The sequence below is a fragment of the Coturnix japonica genome, chromosome 26 (assembly GCF_001577835.2).
Source record: "Coturnix japonica isolate 7356 chromosome 26, Coturnix japonica 2.1, whole genome shotgun sequence".
NCBI lineage: Eukaryota > Metazoa > Chordata > Aves > Galliformes > Phasianidae > Coturnix > Coturnix japonica.
The window spans coordinates 4,670,875-4,691,477 of record NC_029541.1 but is presented as its reverse complement, the minus strand read 5'-3'; the positions used below and the strand labels follow the sequence as shown (position 1 = coordinate 4,691,477).

General features: G+C 54.0%; 3 protein-coding genes across 8 annotated transcripts; all 3 read left to right on the top strand.

Moving 5' to 3' along the window:
• Positions 1 to 472: 472 nt before the first annotated feature.
• On the top strand, positions 473 to 10,643 carry FRS3 (fibroblast growth factor receptor substrate 3). Of its 4 annotated transcripts, none has more exons than XM_015885321.1 (8): positions 473 to 699; positions 1,122 to 1,207; positions 1,919 to 2,053; positions 2,234 to 2,322; positions 2,846 to 3,032; positions 4,677 to 4,838; positions 5,378 to 5,535; positions 6,124 to 10,643. In XM_015885321.1, the coding sequence occupies exons 4-8, from the start codon at positions 2,257 to 2,259 to the stop codon at positions 7,024 to 7,026; spliced, it is 1,476 nt and encodes a 491-aa protein (XP_015740807.1). In that variant the 5' UTR covers positions 473 to 699; positions 1,122 to 1,207; positions 1,919 to 2,053; positions 2,234 to 2,256; the 3' UTR covers positions 7,027 to 10,643. The 4 variants fall into 4 exon arrangements, with proteins under 4 accessions (XP_015740807.1, XP_015740808.1, XP_015740809.1 ...); XM_015885322.1 differs by having other exon boundaries at positions 1,014 to 1,207; XM_015885323.1 differs by lacking the exon at positions 1,122 to 1,207.
• Positions 10,644 to 10,754: 111 nt separating this feature from the next.
• Positions 10,755 to 16,060, top strand: LOC107324901 (gastricsin-like). Of its 2 annotated transcripts, none has more exons than XM_015885331.2 (9): positions 10,755 to 11,822; positions 12,018 to 12,171; positions 12,593 to 12,710; positions 12,920 to 13,038; positions 13,331 to 13,530; positions 14,068 to 14,187; positions 14,438 to 14,585; positions 14,809 to 14,907; positions 15,922 to 16,060. In XM_015885331.2, the coding sequence occupies exons 1-9, from the start codon at positions 11,767 to 11,769 to the stop codon at positions 15,955 to 15,957; spliced, it is 1,050 nt and encodes a 349-aa protein (XP_015740817.1). In that variant the 5' UTR covers positions 10,755 to 11,766; the 3' UTR covers positions 15,958 to 16,060. The 2 variants fall into 2 exon arrangements, with proteins under 2 accessions (XP_015740817.1, XP_015740816.1); XM_015885330.2 differs by lacking the exon at positions 15,922 to 16,060 and adding an exon at positions 15,060 to 15,350.
• LOC107324900 (gastricsin-like) lies at positions 16,015 to 20,176 on the top strand. 2 transcript variants are annotated; one of them, XM_015885329.1, is made up of 11 exons: positions 16,015 to 16,130; positions 16,468 to 16,568; positions 16,673 to 16,693; positions 17,606 to 17,759; positions 18,095 to 18,212; positions 18,305 to 18,423; positions 18,730 to 18,929; positions 19,022 to 19,144; positions 19,271 to 19,415; positions 19,610 to 19,708; positions 19,847 to 20,176. In XM_015885329.1, exons 2-11 carry the CDS (start codon positions 16,522 to 16,524, stop codon positions 19,997 to 19,999), a joined length of 1,179 nt encoding a protein of 392 aa, XP_015740815.1. In that variant the 5' UTR covers positions 16,015 to 16,130; positions 16,468 to 16,521; the 3' UTR covers positions 20,000 to 20,176. The 2 variants fall into 2 exon arrangements, with proteins under 2 accessions (XP_015740815.1, XP_015740814.1); XM_015885328.2 differs by lacking the exons at positions 16,015 to 16,130; positions 16,468 to 16,568; positions 16,673 to 16,693 and adding an exon at positions 16,749 to 17,284.
• Positions 20,177 to 20,603: the final 427 nt, after the last annotated feature.

The following is a 20,603-nucleotide window of genomic DNA, read 5'->3' as shown; positions in this document are numbered from 1 at the left end:
TGTGGGCATGGGGCGGACTTTGACCCCACGGCCCCACAGCCGCCAGCGGAGCGTCAGGGGAGGGGGCGGGGGGCAAAGTCCGCACGGGGACAGCGCTGCGGGGGGGGGGGGTCCTGCAGCTGGAGTCAGTCACTGTGTTGGAGTCAGTCACTGCGCTGAGGGCACCGCAGGGACCCCCCGAGCTCCGGCTGCGTGTGGGGGGGCACCGACCCCTTCTACACAGCCCCGTGCCGCCCCGATCCCCCCTGCAATCCCACCCACCCCCCGCTCCTTTATAACTCCCGGCTCTCCGACCCCTTTCTGTCGCACTGACCCCTCCGATAGACCCCCCGCCCCATAACTCCCCACCTATCCCCATATCCCCCATTACCCCCGTCTCTCTTCGCCCCGCCCCTTACACTGACCCCTCCCCCTCCTTTAGCCCCTCCCCCCATCCCTGCTCTCGGTGGTGGCGCCCCCTTCTGGCCGCTCCGCCGCCTGCCCGGGGTCCTCCCAGCGCGACGCTCTAGGCGGCGGCCGGCGGACTCACTCGCTGCTCCCGGCGGCCCCGGGCCGGGCCGTGGGACGCGGCGCTGGCGGGTCCCGGTCCCCGACCCGGAGCTCGCAGCCCTTGGGCCGGGCCGGGTCCTGGTCCCGGTCCGGTTCGTAGCTTTGGGCCCGGCCTCAGCTCCCGGACGGCGGAGCCGGGCAGCGCCTCAGGTACCGACCCACGGCCGGGCCTCGTCCCGCAGCGCCGCTCCCACCCGCTCCATTAACCCCTTTGTGTCCCCCCCTCATTCCTCCCCCGTTGCCCCGTTGCCCCTTTGCCCCCCCCCCCGTTTCCCGTTGCGCTCCATCCTCCCCCGGTCCCATTTCCCCCGCCCCATTGCCGGGTTCTGGTTCTGGTCGTTGTGTTCGTCTGGAGCCCGATGGGGGTTGGGGGGGGGGGGCTGGGTGAAGGGCTGAGCTGTTGCCCCCCGCCATGGCCGCCCCTCAAGGCTGGGGTCTCACTGTGCTCCTCCTCCTGGCTGCAGTGAGTTCAGGGCAGGTGATGGGGCTCCATCCCTGAGCTGGAGGGAGAGGGGAGCAAAGAAGAGAGGGCAAAGATAACGTGTTTTCTGTGGGATTCTTGTTTCCGTGAGAGCACTGATGGGATGGCAGCCCCCACGACAAGGAGCCCAGGGACCAGCCCCAGGATTCGGCTGCAGATCAGCAATCGGTGCTGAAGGTCAGTGAGGGATAAAGCCGTGCAGTGATGGAGATGTGCTGGGTGATGGCAGCTCCAGCCTGCCCCGCTCCAAGCCTCCCTCCACTGGAGGACTGTGCATTAGGGGTGTGGATGCAGCAGGGAGGTGTTGAAGGGCTGGAGCTGAGGCCGGGTGACGTGGAGCTGCAGGGAAGGTCGGTAGGTTGTGGTTTGATTTGAGAACCAAACAGGGGAGTCTCTGCAGCAGCACAGGGATGTGGCCCCAGGAGTCATCGCTGTGTTGGAGGGTCTGGTGCTGAACCCAGTGCTGCGCAGTGGGTGTGGATCTGTTAGGGCTGCTTCAGAGTTGCCCTATTTCCTCACTACTGGGTATAACTCCTGTGTGCTCCGTGCTCGCACTCACTGCCTGTGAGCAGACAGCTGAATTGTGTTATTTGGCATTTCTTAGTTTTCAGAGTCTGAAACGGGCTGGTAGTTGTGTTCAGTTGCTGACAGGGCTGTTGTTCTGTGTCTCATAAGGACCTTCCATCCAATGAAGGCACCTTCCCATACCCGAGCAGCAGATGTCACGTGCCCTGAGTCCTCGCTGCTCTCTGCTCTTCCTGGGTACAATCCCAAAGCTGAGAGGTCAAATATCTCTTAGTTTTAGGTTTTCTAGATGTGTTTCTTTCCTTCCCCACATGTTTATTCTTCTCTCTTTTCTTATCTCTTGAACTGTAACTTTCTTGCCAGGTGGAAGATGGGGCCATTTCCCTCGTGTTCTGGGTGACTGACACCTGGGTACCATGAAGTCCTGAAGGAGATAAAGGGACGGCAGTAGTGGGATTTTCTCACCTTCAGAAAACCCAAGCAACCACTTGCCTAATGGTAAGAAAGCTGTTATTCTTAATTAGGTTTATACTGCACAGGGTCCATTCATTGGGGAACATGTCATGAAGTTCTCAAAGCAAAAAGCATCTGAGTTCCAAACAGGCTGAGCCACACGCAGGGACACCCAGGAGGGAATGGGCTGTAATTTGATTGCTCTCTCCTGTGTCCTTTCCCCAGGGATTACCTCTCCTGCTGCCGTCATGGGGAGCTGCTGCAGTTGTCTGTGTGGAGACAGCATCCCAGACAACCACCCCACCAAATTTAAGGTAAGTGTTGGGCCTTCATCCCCATTAGAGAATTTATAGCAGCTCTGACTGCTTGCAAAGCTCAGCGTGGGTTGGGCTCTGGGCATGGAAGCAAAGAAAAACTGCTCTTACAGACAAGTCTTTCACTTGATAAGATTTGCAAACATGTTGCTGTTTTTTTTTCTTTTTTCCCTTTAATTAAGTACCCTCTGCTGCAGATATGTTTCATATTTGCAGTAGAAATTTCCTCTACGCTGAGATTCAGCCTGAGCAAGGAAATGGAGAACTGGAGAGAAACCTTTTATTGCTCAGGGCTGTGATCCAGTGTCTGTGCTGAGACTCATCAGCTGAACTGCTGAGCACCAAGTCTCCAGCCCTGTCAGCTCTGTGCTTTCTGCCAGCAGTGAATCTGTGCTCTCAGCTGAAAAAAGGGCATCTGAGGAAATGAAGGGGGAATTACAGCATCTTAGTGGCAGGGCCTTTTTTTCCCCCCCCTTTCCTAAACACACCAAGCTTCCTGATGTGAGCTGCGTGGTTTCTGCAGGTAACGAACGTGGACGATGAAGGTAATGAGCTGGGATCTGGGGTTATGGAGCTGACGCAGACGGAGCTCATCTTGCACACTCACAAGAGAGATGCAGTCAGGTGGCCCTACCTCTGCCTGCGCCGCTATGGCTACGACTCCAACCTCTTCTCCTTCGAGAGCGGCCGTCGCTGCCACACGGGGCAGGGTGAGTGCTGGCTGCTTCATGAAGCAGGAGCTACGGGGTTTCTGCTTGTGGCTTCCCACAATCCTGCATCTGAGGAACCAGCAGGTGTTCCTGCAGCCTCTGATCCCCCCGAACACCCCATGTGCATGCACGTGCAGTTGATACTCAATTAAAATACTAATGGGAGTGCTCCTGTGGCTCAGAACCTGGGTGTAAGTCTGGCAGTCTCATCTTGCATGGGCACTTAGGAGGTAACTGGCGAACCAGGCTTCAGCTGAAGTTTGCAGCAGATGGAACATACTTAATGTCCGAGTGTTACATCTCAGCTCCAAACTTGGTACCAGGCACTGAGCAGCCCAGAGCTGTGCATTGTGTTTCAGAATTGCTTTTTGCAGGACTGGAGCTTTGTTCAGCATCCTTTAACTCTGGGAATAAAGTGAAGTGACATCAGCTGCACCTTTTCCCAGACCCCTCTTCAGATTTGGTTATTTCACAGAGCTTTCACATGCACATCAGTGACAGCAGTTACTTAAACATGTTTTGTTTTTGCAGTGCATTCTGTCTGCCCGTGGTTTGTGTTATTTCTGCTTCGTGTTTTCTATTTTGCATCTGGCAGCACTTTGTAAAGCAAAGGAAAAAGAGTTTTGTGTTTTACTGATTTTTATGCACAGGGATGCTGTGCAAAGGGAAGTGAGTCACTCAGGGTTATGTGCCAAGTCATCAGCAGCACTGGGAATGGTTTTACTATGGTGCCTGTTAGTTCCCTCCCAGTCGGCCTCTCTTGCTTTTAAAGAGCTGGGCGCTTTCTTGGTGTGTGCATTGCAGGATCAGGGGGAGTTTGTTTCCTCCTCATGTGTTGGAACACATTCTGCAGACACACGCTCACCAGTTGTAAGTCAAAGGGGTGACACCGTTGTGAGGAGTTTTCTCCCTTCCTTGTGAGATATTTTTCTTCTCAGTTAATTTGATTTGGAGGATCCTTTCCTGATGCTGTCTTACATAAGGCAGATCTAGCTGTGTTTTGGTCAGAATGTTTTGAATGTTATTTTTTGGAGTAGCAGCTGTTGTTGCCATGCCATCCTCGTTGCTATGGCTTTTGTGCGTGTGTGTGTTGCAGTGAGGGATTGCTCAGCTCTGCACACACACCAGCTCTGGTTTGGGCTGATTGCTTGGAGAGACACTGCTCAACTTGATGCATTTCTGCAGTAGGATACTCCTGTTCCTCTCCCACATAGAAACCCCACAGGGCCCAGTTCAGCTTCTACCAGTCCCTGGAAAGCCTTTCCCCTGGCAGTGAGAACTGGGTGCTGTGCCAAGTGAGCTGAAATAGAAGATTAGAGGCAGAACAAAACCGGTTAGCTTGTATCTTTCACACCTCTGCTCGTGGAGCACCAAGTGTCAGGAGATAATTGGGGTGCTCTGTTTTTACAGTGGTGCACTGCTAGGCCAGATGGCAGCCTTGGCACTGCGTGGTGATGTTGATGCAATAATCCACTCAGACGTTAGTTGTTCTCATGTGGCTGTGAGTTTCAGGGGTTGATTATGTTAAACACAATAAAAGAAATCAAAATTGCCAGTTCATTTACAGCCCAGAATTACATATCCCCTTGTTAAAGCCAGAATTGCGTTCTTGCTCTTGTGACCCTCCTCCTTGTTACCCTGCAGGGATTTTTGCCTTCAAGTGTTCCAGAGCAGAGGAGATCTTCAATCTGCTCCAGGACCTGATGCAGTGTAACAGCATCAACATCGTGGAAGAGCCTGTTGTCATCACCAGGAACAGTCACCCCACGGAGAGGGAGCACTCCCGGGACCCCCAGGTCCCCACCAGTAAGTCTGTCTCAGCCCACGTGGCAACACCTGCTGCTGCTCATGTAAAACTGCCCTTTGCAGGCCATGGATATTTCCCCAATGCTGCCTTGCTGCTGACCTGTATCTTTACGCCTGTGTGAGCCCCATACAGCGTGTTTATTTTAAGGCTCCACTTGTCTGCAGTGTGGTATTTTGTTTCCAAGGAAACAGCAACAAAAAAACCCTTCAGTAGTCAATGGGTTGTCACCTTTCAGCCCGTGTTCACCTGGAGCTCTGCCAAAAGGCCTTTTTAAGTGGCACCTACAGGGATCAGGTGGTTCCCAAAGGAAACCGTGTCTGGAAGAATTCAGGTTTGCTCAATTCCTGCCTCCATTAGGAGTCACTTAAATAAATGTAAACAGGAGGGCCTAGCCCTTGTATTTGTACGAGGCACTTCATGATAGGAATCTTCTCCAGACAAGCTGATTCTGACTTGCAGGGCGCAGTTCAGGGACCAGCTCACTGTGGAAATGCTACTTTATGCACCGGACCAATGCTCTGTTGTCATTCTGTCCCAGGTCTGGGATACACTGTCCCAGGATTTGCCAATGGATTCCACAGTTTCCCAGGAGAAAACCTGTCGTACTTGGCAGCCCGCCACCCCTCCATGAGCAGCCTGAGGCATTCCTCTGTGGGTGAAGACTCTACTCATGCCCTCATTGGGCCTGACGATCAGGTAAACACAAATGCCCTAAATTTTCCTGTTTTCAAGCAATGAACAAGTTTGATTTGCTAGTGGCTCCGTGAAATTCCAGGTTTCTTTTGCTCCATCAAAGCTTGGGTGATCCTTGTATCTTTGCCACTCTTCTTCTCTTTCACTTCATTTTGGTCTTGGGGACTTCAGCTCAGACAGGCACTCTGTTTAGGTGGACTGATTTGGTTTCCTTGATCCCTGAGTGGTGTAGTTGATGTGACAGAGGGAAGGAACACCATCCAGAGGGACCCAGACAAGCTTTAGAACTGGGCCCACATGAACCTAATGAGGTGGCTTTGGTTTTTGTTCTGTGCCACATGCATCGGATGTGGGACAGATCAGTTGTGTCCCTTCTGCATTTGGAATCCTTTTTTAATTTTCTTTTTTTGTTCTTCTCCGTCAGCCCACAGATCCAGAAATGTCTTTTGAGTTTTGCTTCCCAAAACATTTTCAGCTTCTGAAACTCTTTCATCTCCGCCTTCATCAGTCTTTCCTATTGGTTTCTCAGCTGCTGGCAGCTGCTTTGCTCCTGCTTCTCCTTTCACTGTCCCTCTGCTTCTCTCCTTGCAGTCTCACACCTACGTGAACACAGCCAATGGTGATCAGGAGCTGAGGGGCCAACATTGTATGCACTCCTTGCCTGAAGTCCACCCTCCTTTCCCCCATAGGAAACGCAGCTGCTCCCTCGAAGACCGCAACCCACAGGTCTTCCTGCAGCCAGGGGAGGTGAAGTTTGTGTTGGGTCCTGCACCCAACTACAGGCGCATCAGTCGGCACCACCGGGAGTGCAGGACACACTTCTGTGCTCCCAACAACAACAACAACGAGCGCGAGGATGAGTGTCCTTCACCCCAGTGCGTCTATGAGAATGTCAATGGCTTGTTGCCTCCCAGCTCCTCATCCCTCTGCCGCGGGGGGCGTCTGAAGGTCCCCCATGAGGACAAGGGCTCGTCCAGCTGCTCCCATCGGAGAGCAGCGTTACTGCACTATGAGAACTTGCCATTGCTGCCTCCAGTGTGGGAATGCCAGCCACTCCACCAGGGCGAGGAGGATGCTGGGGACGCGCTGACGCCTTCTCCCAATGGTTATCCTGAGGCTGGAGAAGAGGATCCCCTGCAGAACTACATGAACTCAGAGAGCGCTGCGCTGCACAGGGGCAGCAGCCTGCGGCGCAGCACCTTCCTGCCCAGACCCCAGCGTGGCTGCGTGCCCAGCGTCTTCAGCTTTGACTTCCCACGGCCCCGGCTGGAGCAGCCCCGGCAGCTCAACTACATCCAGGTGGAGCTGGAGGCTGAGCCTCACAAGGGCCATCCCAATGTACCAGCCGCCCCCCAGGAAGTGCAGCGGACGGACTCCTACGCGGTTATTGACCTCAAAAAGACAGCAGCCATGTCCAATTTGCAGCGGGCCCGGCCGAGGGACGATGGGACTTCACGGAAAACTCGACACAACAGCACCGACCTGCCTCTGTAAGGGGACCCAGTGCAAGCACTGCGTTGTGGCTTTGGTACCCACCCTTCAGCGTGTTGCCTGGTGTGACTTCCATCCACCATTGCCTTCTGCTTCCTCATTTGCCCCGTTACCTGGTGTTATGGGATGGCTCCGACAGCTTTTGTTCACGCTGCTCTATCTGTCTGTCTTACTCTCTCCGTCTCCCGTGCAGTTTGTTTTATAAAGCCTTATGGGATGTTGAAAGACGCCATCTGGGAGTTACCTTGTCTTTCTGGCAAGAGGGGCAGTGGGTGCCCATGGTAGTGCTGGCGCTGCATGGATGCCACCTCCATCAGGGTTAACCCTCCTGGATTCCTGCCTTTTCGTGAGCAGTGCCAGCAGCTGGTGATCTTCTATGGGGAGGCCTGACTGCATTTTGCTGCCTCAGAGTCGGTTTTTGCCTTGTGATTTCTCTGGTCCCTCACGACATGGGAGCTCGTGCTGCAGTCTTTCCCTGCAGTCTTTCCCTCCTCAGCTTGCTCCTTTCTCCTTGTGCACTATTTTCTTGAAGCTCGTAGAAGCTTCTGGTACTTCTGTCCCTTTCTCAGTTTCGATTTAGATTGGGCAGCTCTAGAAACCAATAGTAGAGGACAGACAGCCATGGACACAAACACTGTGATCACAGAAACCTCATTTCCTGAAGATACTTTGCTTAAAAAGAGGAGGGGCAGACTGCAGGTGTGAGGGGCTGGAGGTTGGGTACAGAAGCCTTCAATTGTACTGTACCCAGTTGTGATTTCTGGGAGGGGGTTGTTCAGAAGCACTGTCGATTTGTTTACTTCTTTATTTATTAAATGCTCTTTTTGCATCCTGGTGGTGATGGCCAAAAGTAGTGCCAGCATGACACGTGTGCTCGTGTGCCCCCTGGGCTGTCTGAGCAGGGCTCTTGGCCTTGTAAGGCCGCCGTCAGGGAGAAGAGCAGCTGTGATTCAGTGTTTTTGAACTGGGATTCGCTGTTGCAGAGCGGGTGGGTGGGTGTGAGGTGGCCAGGCTTGGAGCACTATCAAAGTGGTTGCCTGCACCTACGTTCCTGGCCGGGTCCATGAGAAATATTTGATCCTGTTTAGAGTGAATGTGTCATTTGTTTCCTACAGCTACAGACTTGGGAAGGGCTAAACTTCCGTAAATGTGTGGCCTTTGATGTGGAGTTTTGTGTTGACGCTGGAGCTGAGCTGTCAGACCTCCACGTGAGGTGCTGTGTTGGGTCTGTGCTGGTGCAGGACGTGCCTCCACACCCCTCTGTGCTGCAGCCTGACCCCTCCCCGCGTTACCTTTGGCCTCCGTGGGCTGTATCTGTGAGACAGGGGTGCTGTGCAGTTGCTTTGGAGTCCCACTCTGTGCTCTCTGTGTTCTTCTCCCTGGGCTGTGAGCGGAGGGGCCCAGCACCCAGCAGCTTGTCCCGCTGCCCACCTTGCCCATCTTGGCTGTGCCTTCCTCGTTCCAAGCATGGAAGTCGGTGAGCAGCTGCTGTGAAGGAGGACAGCACACTGTCATCAGCTGCTTCAGAGGTGCACAGACCCATTGCATAAAGCTTTAATAAAAGTATGTCAGTATCGAGCTCTTGCTCTGTAAGTTCACTGCCTGGGGTGGCTCCAGCAGCACCAGCAGGAGGCGGGTTCCAGTGGGAACCTGCATTTCCAGCATCACAGCCCGGTGAGAAATGCAAAGTGCTCCCACCAGGAAAAGGATGGAACATCTTACGCTTCTGTGGAGCGAGATGCCAGGGCCAGGGTACAGGGTACAACGGGGTGTGCTGCTGTTTCCAGTGTCACAGCTTCCTCTAGTGGTCAGAGCTGCAGCAGCTGCAGCACGAGAAACCAGCAGGAGGTTGAGGTTTGGGTTTGTTCTGTCTGGTTCCTTCAGTGCTGGGCTGTGAGCGGTGGGTGGCAGAGCCCCCTCGTAACCCTGCAGCCTCCTTCCTTCTTGCTGGTTTCTCCTTGTTGAAAATCACCCTTATGAGGTACGTTGTGCCTGTGCAGCACTTTGCAAAGGTGTGTGTGGCAGATCTTGCTTTGAGCCTTAGCTGCAAGTTTGCTGGGGTTTCGCTGTGTGTGCACAGTGATGGGTCTGTGAGTGCCTGCATGGATGGGAAACTTAACCTGGGGCAGCTGATGAGCATCCCATGGTCCAGCCGTGCTCCATCCCTCACTGCAAGGACGGCCTCCCCAGGGCAGCACACCTTGCATGTGTCTGCATCCATAACTCTGGTGTAGAGACTGAGGATTCACCCAGGGCCGAGTGGTTCCCATTTGAGTTTTGAGTGAGCCGAGCAGATTTTCTCCCCTGATATTCCCTCCCTGGGGACTTCATACCCAGATTCCTGCCCATCCCTCTCCCCAGGCTGCTCGGTAGCACTGAGCTTCTCACGGCTCTCAGCTGTCTGTTATCGTGGGAGGGTTTTTCATTTGTTGCTTTTTGTTTTAAATTCTAACCTGTTTCTTGTGCCTGCTTTTCCCCCAGGGAAGGAGTTCGGTTATTTGTGAGCTTCTTTGGCCTTACACAGAGAGTGGCAAATGAGAGGCTGTGGATTGAAAGATCAATATTTTTGTGAAGAGCTTTGAATGTTACCGCAGCACTGAGTGTTATTTTTGTTACCCCAGCCGTGCTGGTGGGTGGGAGGAAACCCAAGCCCAGCTTCAGCTCCTGCTGTCTGTGTTTCTGGCTGCCCCATCCCAGCAGTGCTCCCAGCTCTGGTTCTGCTGCGTGTCCTTTCCCTGTGCCTGAGTGTCACTGTGGCAAATCAGGGGAAGAGGCACCAAGCTGTTGGTGTGATGCTTTAGAGATGTGAGTGAGAGCTCTGTCAGGGCTCAGTGCTACGTCTGTATGTTCCCAGCTGTTTTCTCTCAGAGTCGTTCTGTCCCTCCGTGTTATGCTGCTTAGCCCTTCTTGGGTTGTATCTTGACTGTGAAGCATCATTAACGAGCTGTTGTTAATGAATGCATTGCCTCATATAGAATCGTGGAGTGGCTTGGGCTGGAAGGGACCCCAAGGATCATCAGGTTCCAACCCCGTCGCCCAAACTCAGCTCTGGGATGCTGAGCTTTGACGGCCCCCGCAGCGCGGCTCCTCCTGCAGTGCCGTGCTCAGGCAGCAGAACAGGTTTAGGTTCCTGTTCCCAAACAGGACCAAAGGTGAATACATTAGGGGAAATCCAGAGAGCTTTGAAGTTGGCAGGTACAGGCCAAGGCGTAGAAAAAAGCTAATTCTAAGGAAGAGAACTCATTTGTTTTTCTTCCATCGGTGAATGTGATTTTGAAGTTGAAAGGCCCGGATGCATCTGCGTTCTCTCGAGCTCTTTTCCCCTTTGCTTCCCCTCTCTGTGACTCTCCTGCTGTCTCTGAGCATTCCCAATGTGGCAGACTAATGGCAGAGCTTCGGGGCTGCGCCCGCCGGGGATGGGGCTGCTGTGCCCAGGGGGCCGATCTCACTGCAGTCCTATTTCTTCAGGGTATCTCCGTGGGTGTCATTCAGTCTCTATATTTCATCCGGGTGTAACCTCACAGGTGAAGAACAATAGTGCTATGTGACCCGAGGAGTGCTCATGTCTTACTTTAACGTGCACTACGAATGTATACCGAATAAATGGAATATGGTGACAATACAGCGCTCCTGTCTTATTTTAACAAACTGGGCTTGTTGTCCCGTCCTTATGGGCTCTGAAGGTGAGATGTCGGTTCAGTAACAAAACAGTCTGTATGGAAATGTCATTTGGTGTCCCCAATTGATCCCATTGTTTCTGTTCCCCTTGTTTTGACCAAGGGGTGAAGCCAGACCTCGATGATAAGATTACATTTCAGCTGAAAGATATTTTGTCCTTCTGATAGTGGGGCAGAACACGCGATGTTTGCCATGGAGTGGAGAGGGCCAATGGTGCCGACAGCTCCGCACAGCCCCGTTCCTTCTCCTTGAGTCCCCGCATCTCTGAAGCAGGGAAAAGTGAATGTGGCAGCTGAGTTTCTGAGCCACTGACCCTTCTATGACATCCCTTAGGGCATAAACCCATTGGCTCATCCCATAGATTCTGCCATTGCTCTGTGTGGACTGGATCTGCCTATTTTCCACAATATAGCGCAGTGATCTCACTGTGCACAGGGTCAGTTTAATGCCTTGACTCTTGGAAGTCCCTCCTGACAGCCCTTCCCAGCAGGAGTGCATCTAATTGCAGCCAATAGAGCTGTCTGCATCTTCCAAAGGGAGTGTACCTTGGGTTGCGGTGTCTTTCCATCCCAAGCCCTTGTGTTTCCTTCCTGCAGGGTCATTCTGGGACTTTCAAAAATGCAAGAGGTAAAAACTGCAATGGAAACAGGAGATAACAGAGCTGCAGATAACCCGTGTTGTTCTTTCCATCGTATCCCTGGAAAACACAATGAAATCTTTTCCGCTTCTTTCGAGGGAGTCTTTGACAACCATATCAAGTCAAGAAGAAATTGGGCAGCAGCAAACTCAGCTCCTCGGACTTTTGGTTAATTTTACAGGGTCATTCTAATCAGTTGTTTCTTTCCTACAAGGAATAGCTCGCAAACAGGTCGGTGTTTGCTGCTGATATTTGACTTTGGAGTTCCCAAGATATTCCTTAGCACCGCGGGGACATTTTTGGGCTGCAGTGATAACCTCTGGCCGCGTGCATGGCACAGGGGGAGGCAATAGGGGCCGTGGTGGGGTACATAAAGGCGCATGCAGAGCTCTGCAGGTTACTGGGACGGCTTCTGAGAGCAGCTCACCATGAAGCGGCTGATCCTCGTCGTGCTGTGCCTGCACCTCTGCAATGGGCTGCTGCGGTGAGTGGCAAGTCAGGAGGGTGGCAATGTGAAACGTACATTGGGAGTGCTGGGTTTAAACTGGGGCATGCATGTGGGTGAGCTTTAGGCAGGGCAGGGAGGGAGAAAAGACCAACAGAGAGCAAAAACGAGGGGATGTGATGAGAAATGGAAACTTGCTTCCCATCACACCGAGCTTCTGCTTATTGCCCGCAGCATTCCCCTGAAGCAAGGCAAGTCCATCAGGGAGGCGATGAAGGAGCGCGGGGTGCTCCAGGACTACCTGGCCAAGCACCGCCACTATGACCCAGCCTACAAGTACTTCAGCAACTTCGCCACTGCCTACGAGCCCCTGTCCAACAACATGGATGTGAGTATCCACCCCCTGGGGACAGTGAGGGGAAGGTGAGACAGGAGGAACGGGATGCGAATAGAGAAGTCTGGGATGTTCAGTGTAAGACCTTGAACCAAAGGTTTATTTCAAGAGCTGTTCTTGTGGTCATGCAGGAAAAGAGGGGTGTTTGTGTGAGTGCTGTGTGCTTTGTTTTGGAAATACACTGACAGTAGCACTGCAGGAAGGGTCTGCGTGCCTTTGTGCTGCTTGTAAACACAGCTGCTGCATTGTGCCTGCACTGCAGGGAGAAGCAGCAGAGAGCAGTGCCATGCTCAGGGCACAGTGCTGTTGTGCACCGGGACAGCAGGAATCCTGCAGTCCTGTGGCTGCACGGGCTGAGGTTTAGCATGCACGTCTGAGGAGTTACATGGGGTAAAACCTGTCCCCTTATTTCCAGTTTGCCTATTATGGGGAGATCAGCATTGGGACCCCCCCGCAGAACTTCCTCGTACTCTTTGACACCGGCTCCTCCAACCTGTGGGTGCCCTCCACGCTCTGCCAGAGCCAGGCCTGCGGTGAGCTCCTGGGCAGGAGGGTGCACAAGGGGGGTCCTGGGAATTCTGGCTGCCCCTGTTGTATTTACCATAAGCAATTATTACCACCAATTATTACCCTCTGATTGAGGTCCCTGTTGCTTGCTCTGAACCTCTGTTGCTTGCTTCTCAGCCTCTGGTTGAGTGCCCCTGGATGGAACAGTCACTCTTCTGCTTTGTTTTTCCTATAGCCAACCACAACAAGTTCAACCCCGATCAGTCCTCCACATTTTCAACTCAGGACCAGTACTTCTCCCTGCAGTATGGAAGTGGCAGCCTCACCGGCATCTTTGGCTTCGACACAGTGACAGTGAGTGACACTGCAGATGGGGGGAGCGAGGGGTGCTCCAGCTTTGCCCTGCAGCCTTGAACTGCAGCGGGCACACACACATGGGCTGATCACTCCTGGAGACCAGGGGTGGAACAGGAGCAAAACAGGGGAATTCTGTTCTTGGCTCTCAGTCCCCTGTGTACACATATAGCTGCAGGATGGAGCCCCATGTTGGCTTGGTGCCCCACCGCATGGCCCTCTGTCCTACTGCAGGTCGCAGTGCTCAATGCTGTGCTCTCATGGCAGCTTTGCCTCTTTTCTTCATCCGCAGATCCAGGGCATCTCCATCACAAACCAGGAGTTCGGCCTGAGCGAGACGGAGCCTGGCACCAACTTTCTGTACTCTCCCTTTGATGGCATCCTGGGGTTGGCCTTCCCCTCCCTCTCTGCTGGTGGGGCCACCACTGTGATGCAGCAAATGCTGCAGGAAAACCTGCTGGACTCCCCCATCTTCAGCTTCTACCTGAGCGGGTAGGGATGCTCCTCTTCTCCCTTCCAACTCGTGCTGCCTTTCTGCTTCCCAGCAATATTATCTTTTTTACTTGTTGAAACCTTCATGAGAGCCTGTCAGCTGATGCTTCCTTCCTGCTCTCCTGTTTGCCCAGCCCCTTCTACTTACTGGCACACTGGCTGGTACTGGTGGCTGTTTGTCTCTACTGATGTGCCTTTCAGTATCTGAAGGGGCTGTAAGAAAGACAGGTCAGACTCTATAGCAGGGTTTCTGTGACAGGATAAGGGGAAATTGTTTCAAACCGAAAGAGGGGAGGTCTAGGTTGGATATAAGAGCAAAGTCTTTTGCAGTCAGGGCAGTGAGGCACTGCACACACTACCTAGAGAGGTGGTGATGTCCCATCTCCAGAGACCCCCCAAGGGCAGGGATGGGGCTGTGAGCACTGATGGAGCTGTGGGTGTCCCTGTGCACTGCAGGGCATGGGACCGGATGGCCTTGAGGGGTCAACTCCAGCACTCCATGATTCTGACTCTGTCACTTGTGCCTTCCTCCCGCAGGCAGGAGGGCAGCCAAGGAGGTGAGCTCGTCTTTGGTGGCATCGACTCCAACTTGTACACGGGGCAGATCGTCTGGACTCCTGTCACCCAGACCACCTACTGGCAGATCGCCATTGAAGAGTAAAGTGTCGCTTTCTCCAGCTTCCTCCACACCAGCTCTGGTTGTTCTTAGATTTGCAGCCACAAGAAGAATCTTTCTGTCACCTCTGGTGGCTTCAGGGATCTCAAATCTTAGGCTTTCTGGGCTCTGGAGGCAATTCTTGACAGTGCTGATGTATACCTGTAGAGAACACTTCTCATACACCGTGCCCCTGCATTCCTCTTGCAGCAGCAAAGAGTTTCATGAGCCATCTGTCTTCTCTACCCACAGCTTCACCGTTGGTCCACAGAGCAGTGGCTGGTGCAGCGAGGGCTGCCAGGGGATCGTCGATACAGGAACCTCCCTCCTCACCGTTCCCAGCCAGATCTTCTCTGAGCTGATGGAGTACATTGGAGCTCAGGATGCCGGCAATGGCCAGGTAGGGAGAATGGGCTGGGAAAATGAGGGGAGAGAGACAGGAGATGCATCTGTCATGGTGGGCAATTGCTGTCAAGCACTTGGGCTGGAGGAGCATTGGAAATCCAGTTTCACAGAATCACTGAGGTTGGAAACATCCTCCAAGGTGATCCAGTCCAGCTGGATCATGGGCTGCTGACAGACCTGACCAGGCACAAACCAGCCGTGCTTTTCTTTTTCCCTAGTATGTGGCAAGCTGCAGCAACGTCGAGAACATGCCCACCCTCTACTTCGTCATCAGTGGCACCACCTTCCCCCTGGCTCCCTCTGCCTACATGCTCCAGGTACGGCATCCTATGGCCTGGCCTGTGCCCTTGGCCCTCGGGGACCTATGGGAGATAAGCCAAGGGGACACGGGCTGGGGGACAGCTGGAGGGCGCTGGCTATAGAGCTGTGCAACCCAGAGGTTTCCAATACAATTATTCCTTCTTGACAGAGCAACAGTGGCTACTGCACCGTTGGGATTGAATCCACCTACCTGCCCTCCCAGACTGGGCAGCCCCTCTGGATCCTTGGGGATGTCTTCCTCAGGGTCTACTACTCCATCTATGACATGGGCAACAATCGGGTGGGCTTTGCTGCTGCTGTGTAGGCAGCCACAGCTCTGTGCACTGGGGCATCTCTGTCCCCTCAGAGCCCAGACCCCCTTCTCTTGCAAAATCATGCATTGAAGATGGGTTTATTTCCAGATTGTATAGTGAAGAAATAAAAGCCATGAAAATAAGATTAAGCGTATGTAGTTTGTGTTTTCTTATTTCACAATATGTTCCTTTTTTTGGGGTTGTGGGGGGATACAAATGAGACCAAACGAGGCTGAAAATATTCCCCCTTCAAAACCCAATAAAAGTGAGGGGGTAAAAGCAGAGGACACAGCCAGCCTTGCTGCTTCAGGTAGCCAGTTTATAGCAGGAGCAAACTCAACATTCAACCACACACAAGGGTGTTGTGTGGCTAAAATAATGCTTGGAAGCAGCCAGGCACTAGGCAAACATTCCAGGCTCCAAATGCTCAATCGTTCCTCATTCCACAGGTCTGATATCCCTGCCCTCTCCAGCTACTACACACCTCCCAGCTCAGTCCCATGGGATGAGGAAGGCGGGCTTTGCCCAGACGCTCCGTGCCTGGGAGGTTCCAGCTGGCACGGTGCTTGTTTGAGCAGCCCCATGCTCATGCTCCCTTTGTTCCATGCTCCCATTTGCTGAGATTCAGAGCAATATCTTGTGTCCAAGGGGTCCAGGAGTGGGGGTGGTTGGTTGCCCTGGTGCTGAGACCAATCACCTCCCTGTGCTTTTTTCTAGGACAAAGCCTGGAGCGGACCAAGAAATCTGGAGTGACTGCGATGTCTTTGGGAATGCCTTTGCTCAAGGCTGAGGCTGGACTCCATTTCAGAGCCATGTGCAGCCTGGTGCAGTGCTCTCCTGAGGGCTGCTCGGTCTGTTGATGCAGCAGGAGGAGCAGGACGTGCCCAGAGCCCGGCCCCAACACGTGTCCATGCCCAGCAGTGCAGGTGAGCGCTGCCTCTACAAGGATGCGCCATCTCTGATGGCAGAGACTGGAATTCCCCGACTCCTGTTGGACTAAGTGCCTTAGCAAACAGATGCTGTTTAACTTTTGGGGGTCAAAAGGAAACAGAAGTAGCATGTTTGCGTGTGCTATAGAGGGCATCTTATTCCTTTGTCTTTTGGCAAGCCTGAGTCCCCATGGGGACCTGCAGATAACACGCGGTATGTTGACGTTTTGATAACCGTTCTTTGCTTTCAGCCAGAATGTGCCTTTTATCCAATCTTAATAAGTTGATCTTTCTATCAATCCTGCTAGCAAACAAGATAATTGCTTTATTATAGACTCAGTATCCAGCAAAGGACACACACTTCCTGGCGCTCCCAAGGGAGCATAAGATGTGCAAAGCGCCAGCGTGGGATGAGTGCGGCCATAGCGGAGCCAGGTGGGCGGCAGCTACTGGGGGGCAGCATTGAGCCCCCATGGGGTGCACAGTGCTGTGGGGTGGGCCAGGAGATGGAACTCATCTATCTTCCCTTCTGACCCCAGGCCTTCTATGAATGGCTGCAGGTGGGTGCAGCAGACACGCCTGCAGCAATGGCACCAAACAAGGTATCGGAAGGGTGTTTTCAGTCTCAGCCCAGCGCCCGTTTCTCCTTCACGCCCCACAGTCCTCATGGCGCTGGGTCCGCCTACAAGCCAATTTCCATCCTGCACCATGAGCTGTGAGCACCTTTGTTTTGGGAAAGGTTGAGGCGATTTGTAAGGATCCAGATAGTGCTGCAGCATGCTGGCAGTGCGATAACTCCTCTCCCTGCCGTGATAAGGGCGGCCCTTATCGAGTGGCCACACTTTGATTTGGCCGTGGAAGGTGCAAGGTGCTCTGTTCTCATCCGGGTGCCCCACCAACGACAAGACTTCTCAAGTTCCTCGTGGTCCAAAATACAAAGAAACCCTTCAGGCCAGGGTTACACACGGCGGTAATGGAAAACAGAGGCAGGTAGATAAGGAGGTCAGTGCGTGCTGGTATAAAAGCAGCCGGGCTGGGTGGCTCAGCCTGGTGCTGTGCTCTCTGGACGGGTGCACCATGGCCACCAGCTGCACCATGAAGTGCCTCGTGCTGGCCATGCTGTGCCTACAGCTCACAGAGGGGCTGGTGAGGTGGGTGTGCTGAAGCAGCACAGGGACGGGGGGATCTCAGAGAGCAGAGACCGGCTGTGTTCGTCACACGTGTGCTGCACTGCTCAGGGACGTGGTGTTCTTGGTGCATCTGGACACGTGCATCTCCAGAACCCATCGTGGCCACACCAGCAGCAGCCCAGGCTGTGCCCCTGGCCCAGAGATTCTGTGCAGATGACTCGCAGCATGGCAGGATGCAAGGGAACCCAAAGGAGAGGACACCTGGAAATGCCCAAATCACCTCATTTCCTGCTTTATTGTTTTTGTTTTTCTCTCCCCCTCCCTCCCCCTCCACTTGCACAGGATCAAGTTGAAGAAAGGCAAATCCATACGGGAGAAAATGAGGGAGGCAGGAGTGCTGGACGAATACCTGAAGAAAATTAAGCACGATCCAGCTAAGAAATACCAGTTCACCAGGAACGACGTTGTGTTCGAGCCGATGGCCTCCCACCTGGATGTGAGTGCTCTCACTGCTCCCCCTGCCCCTCCCTGCTGTCAGAGCAGTCTGTTCACCTCTGGGCCTCCAAGAGTGGAACAGCTCTTGTTCTCAGACTTTCCTTAAGGTTATGGTAGAGTTTAGCAGAGCTTTCCCCCAGCTGCCTGAAAAGCTCTGGCGTTCTATACGGGACACCAGAAATATTGATCAGCACTTAATTTGGGGGTAGATTGCTCAGTCCACTTTGTCACTGTGAGGGGATCCCCAGCTTTGCTGCAAGGTGCTGGGACGTGGCGCAGGGCAGGGAGATGGAGCTGAGCCCCATCCCATGGCCATAACCTTCTTCTTGTCTGCAGTCCTCTTACTTTGGGGAGATCAGCCTCGGGACCCCCCCCCAGAGCTTCCTGGTGCTGTTTGACACCGGCTCCTCCAACCTGTGGGTGCCCTCCACACTCTGCAACATGCCGGCATGCGGTGGGTGCCACCTCCACATCCACCCCCCGAGCAGCTGTGAGTCCCACAGCGACAGCACCCCCAGCAGCTCTTCCACTCCATCTCTCCTGCAGGAAAACACGCCAAGTTCAACCCCGGTGCATCCTCCACTTACATCAACAACGGGCAGAGCGTTACACTGTCCTATGGCAGTGGGACACTGACTGTGCTGCTGGGCTACGACACACTGCGGGTGGGTGCACTGCTGGGGGCTGGGGGGCAGCTCTTGTACAGGCAGCATGGTGCAAACCAGGTCCTGAGATGGGCAGAAAGTGCAAAGTGATTACTGCTCCCTTCAGTTACCCGGCTGGGCTTTTGCTTTGTTTGCATGACTGCTGATTGTTTTGCCAGGCGCCCAAAGATGTTTTCAGCAGCTACAGCCTTGTAGGCTGCTCTTTGGCTTTGCACTCTTTGGCTTTGCACTCTTGGGGTCTGCTCTCTTTGGCTTTGCACTCTTTGCACATTGCACAGCCTGACACAGCGCTCCCTCTGCCTCCAGATCAAGAGCATCACAGTCAGAAACCAGGAGTTTGGGCTGAGCAGGGATGAGCCCACCGAGCCGTTCTACTACGCCCAGTTTGATGGGATCATGGGGATGGCTTACCCTGCACTCGCGGCTGGAGGGACTCCCACCCCACTGCAAGGCATGTTGCAGCAGAACCAACTCAATCAGCCCATCTTCAGCTTCTACTTCTCTCGGTAAAGCCCACCTGCATATCCCCCATGCACCACTGTCCCTCTGGCTGTCCCCATGCAGGTTCCTTGCTGCTCTAACTGCGTTGTTCTTGCAGCAAACCCACCTACAACTATGGAGGAGAGCTCGTGCTGGGAGGAATGGACCCTCGGCTGTTCACTGGGGACATTGTGTGGGCACCGGTGACCCAGGAGCTTTACTGGCAGGTGGCAATTGATGAGTGAGTTGCATCCATCCCTGATGGAGCTGTGTGCAGCCTCAGCTTCCAGCCTCCCAGACCTGGACAAGGTGAGTTTCTGTGCCCGGTGGGGTCTCAGAGTGACACCCACCACCTCTCTGCACTCAGATTTGCTATCGGACAGTCGGTGAAGGGCTGGTGCAGACAGGGCTGCCAGGCCATCGTGGACACAGGGACGTTCCTACTCACTGTGCCCCAGCGGTACCTGGGAAGATTCCTGCAGGCTGTGGGTGCCCAGGAGACCAGCTTTGGGGTAAGGGGGCTGTCTGGGGTCAGGGTGGGGTTTGTCAGTGAGCCACAAGCCCTGGGCCTGGGCAGATCCTGCAGAACTCAGGTGGTGTTTGCAGGGCGCAGCGCTGTGTGTGGAGCAGGGATGTGTTGTACCTCAGTCAGTGCTGCTTCCCATCCTGCTCCAGCCATAACGCCCCCATCACCGTCTCTCCACAGTACGCAGTTGACTGCAATGACATCCACAACTTGCCTACCATCGCCTTCATCATCAACGGGGTGCGGCTCCCACTGCCCCCCTCTGCCTACGTCCTCAAGGTCTGTATTACCCTCCCGGGTGCCAGGGGTCCAGCACAGAGCCTGGTACTCCTGTGTGAACAGTGATGCTCCCCCCCTGCACAGTATTGGGGTCCAGGTGCTCCCCCAGGCTCTGACCCCCATTATTTCCCCTTACAGAGCAATGGGTACTGCACCGTTGGGATCGAAGTCACCTACCTGCCGTCCCAGAATGGGCAGCCGCTCTGGATTTTGGGCGACGTGTTCCTCAAGGAGTATTACACCATCTTTGACATGGCGTACAACCGCATCGGCTTCGCCAAGTCGGTGTAAAGGAGCGGAGCAGCCAAACGCAGCCCCCTCCTGCTCTGAGCGAGTCTTGCTGTGGGTTTCCTATGGGCCTTTACGTTCCTTTACGTGCTCTCCGTCTGTCCGAGGTTTCTGTGTAAGGCTGTGCTCTCAGTCTCCTGTTGCAAATAAACTGCAGAGCCTCAGTGCTCCCTGAGCTGAGTTGGTTGGGCAGAGTGCAGGCTGATGGCACGTCTCAGCCCCTCCTGCTGCAAGGGAAGCTCCTGCACGGCGAGAGTGTTCCACTGGGACACATCTCCAACACGTCAAATAACCTGAGCATCCCTGCCGTCATTGGGAGCTGCAGTGAATCAAAGGGTCTTTTTTGGTTTCTTTTCTTTTGGAGATGCTCAAGTCGTTGCAATTGGGCAGCTAAAAACTGGTTCCTGCCAGTGGTACAGTGGAAACTGGACACAATATGTTGTGTGCTGTGGGCTGGGAGAGGCCAGAGCCTTCACGCAAGGGCTGCGCAGGGGGTGCAGCACCAAAGGGCCCCATCAGCTGTGGCCCAACACCCAAATCCTGCTCAGAGTGTGTCATCTCCCCTTCAATCTGCTCCCTGCAAACTGTGCCGGGGCTGCACAGTCCT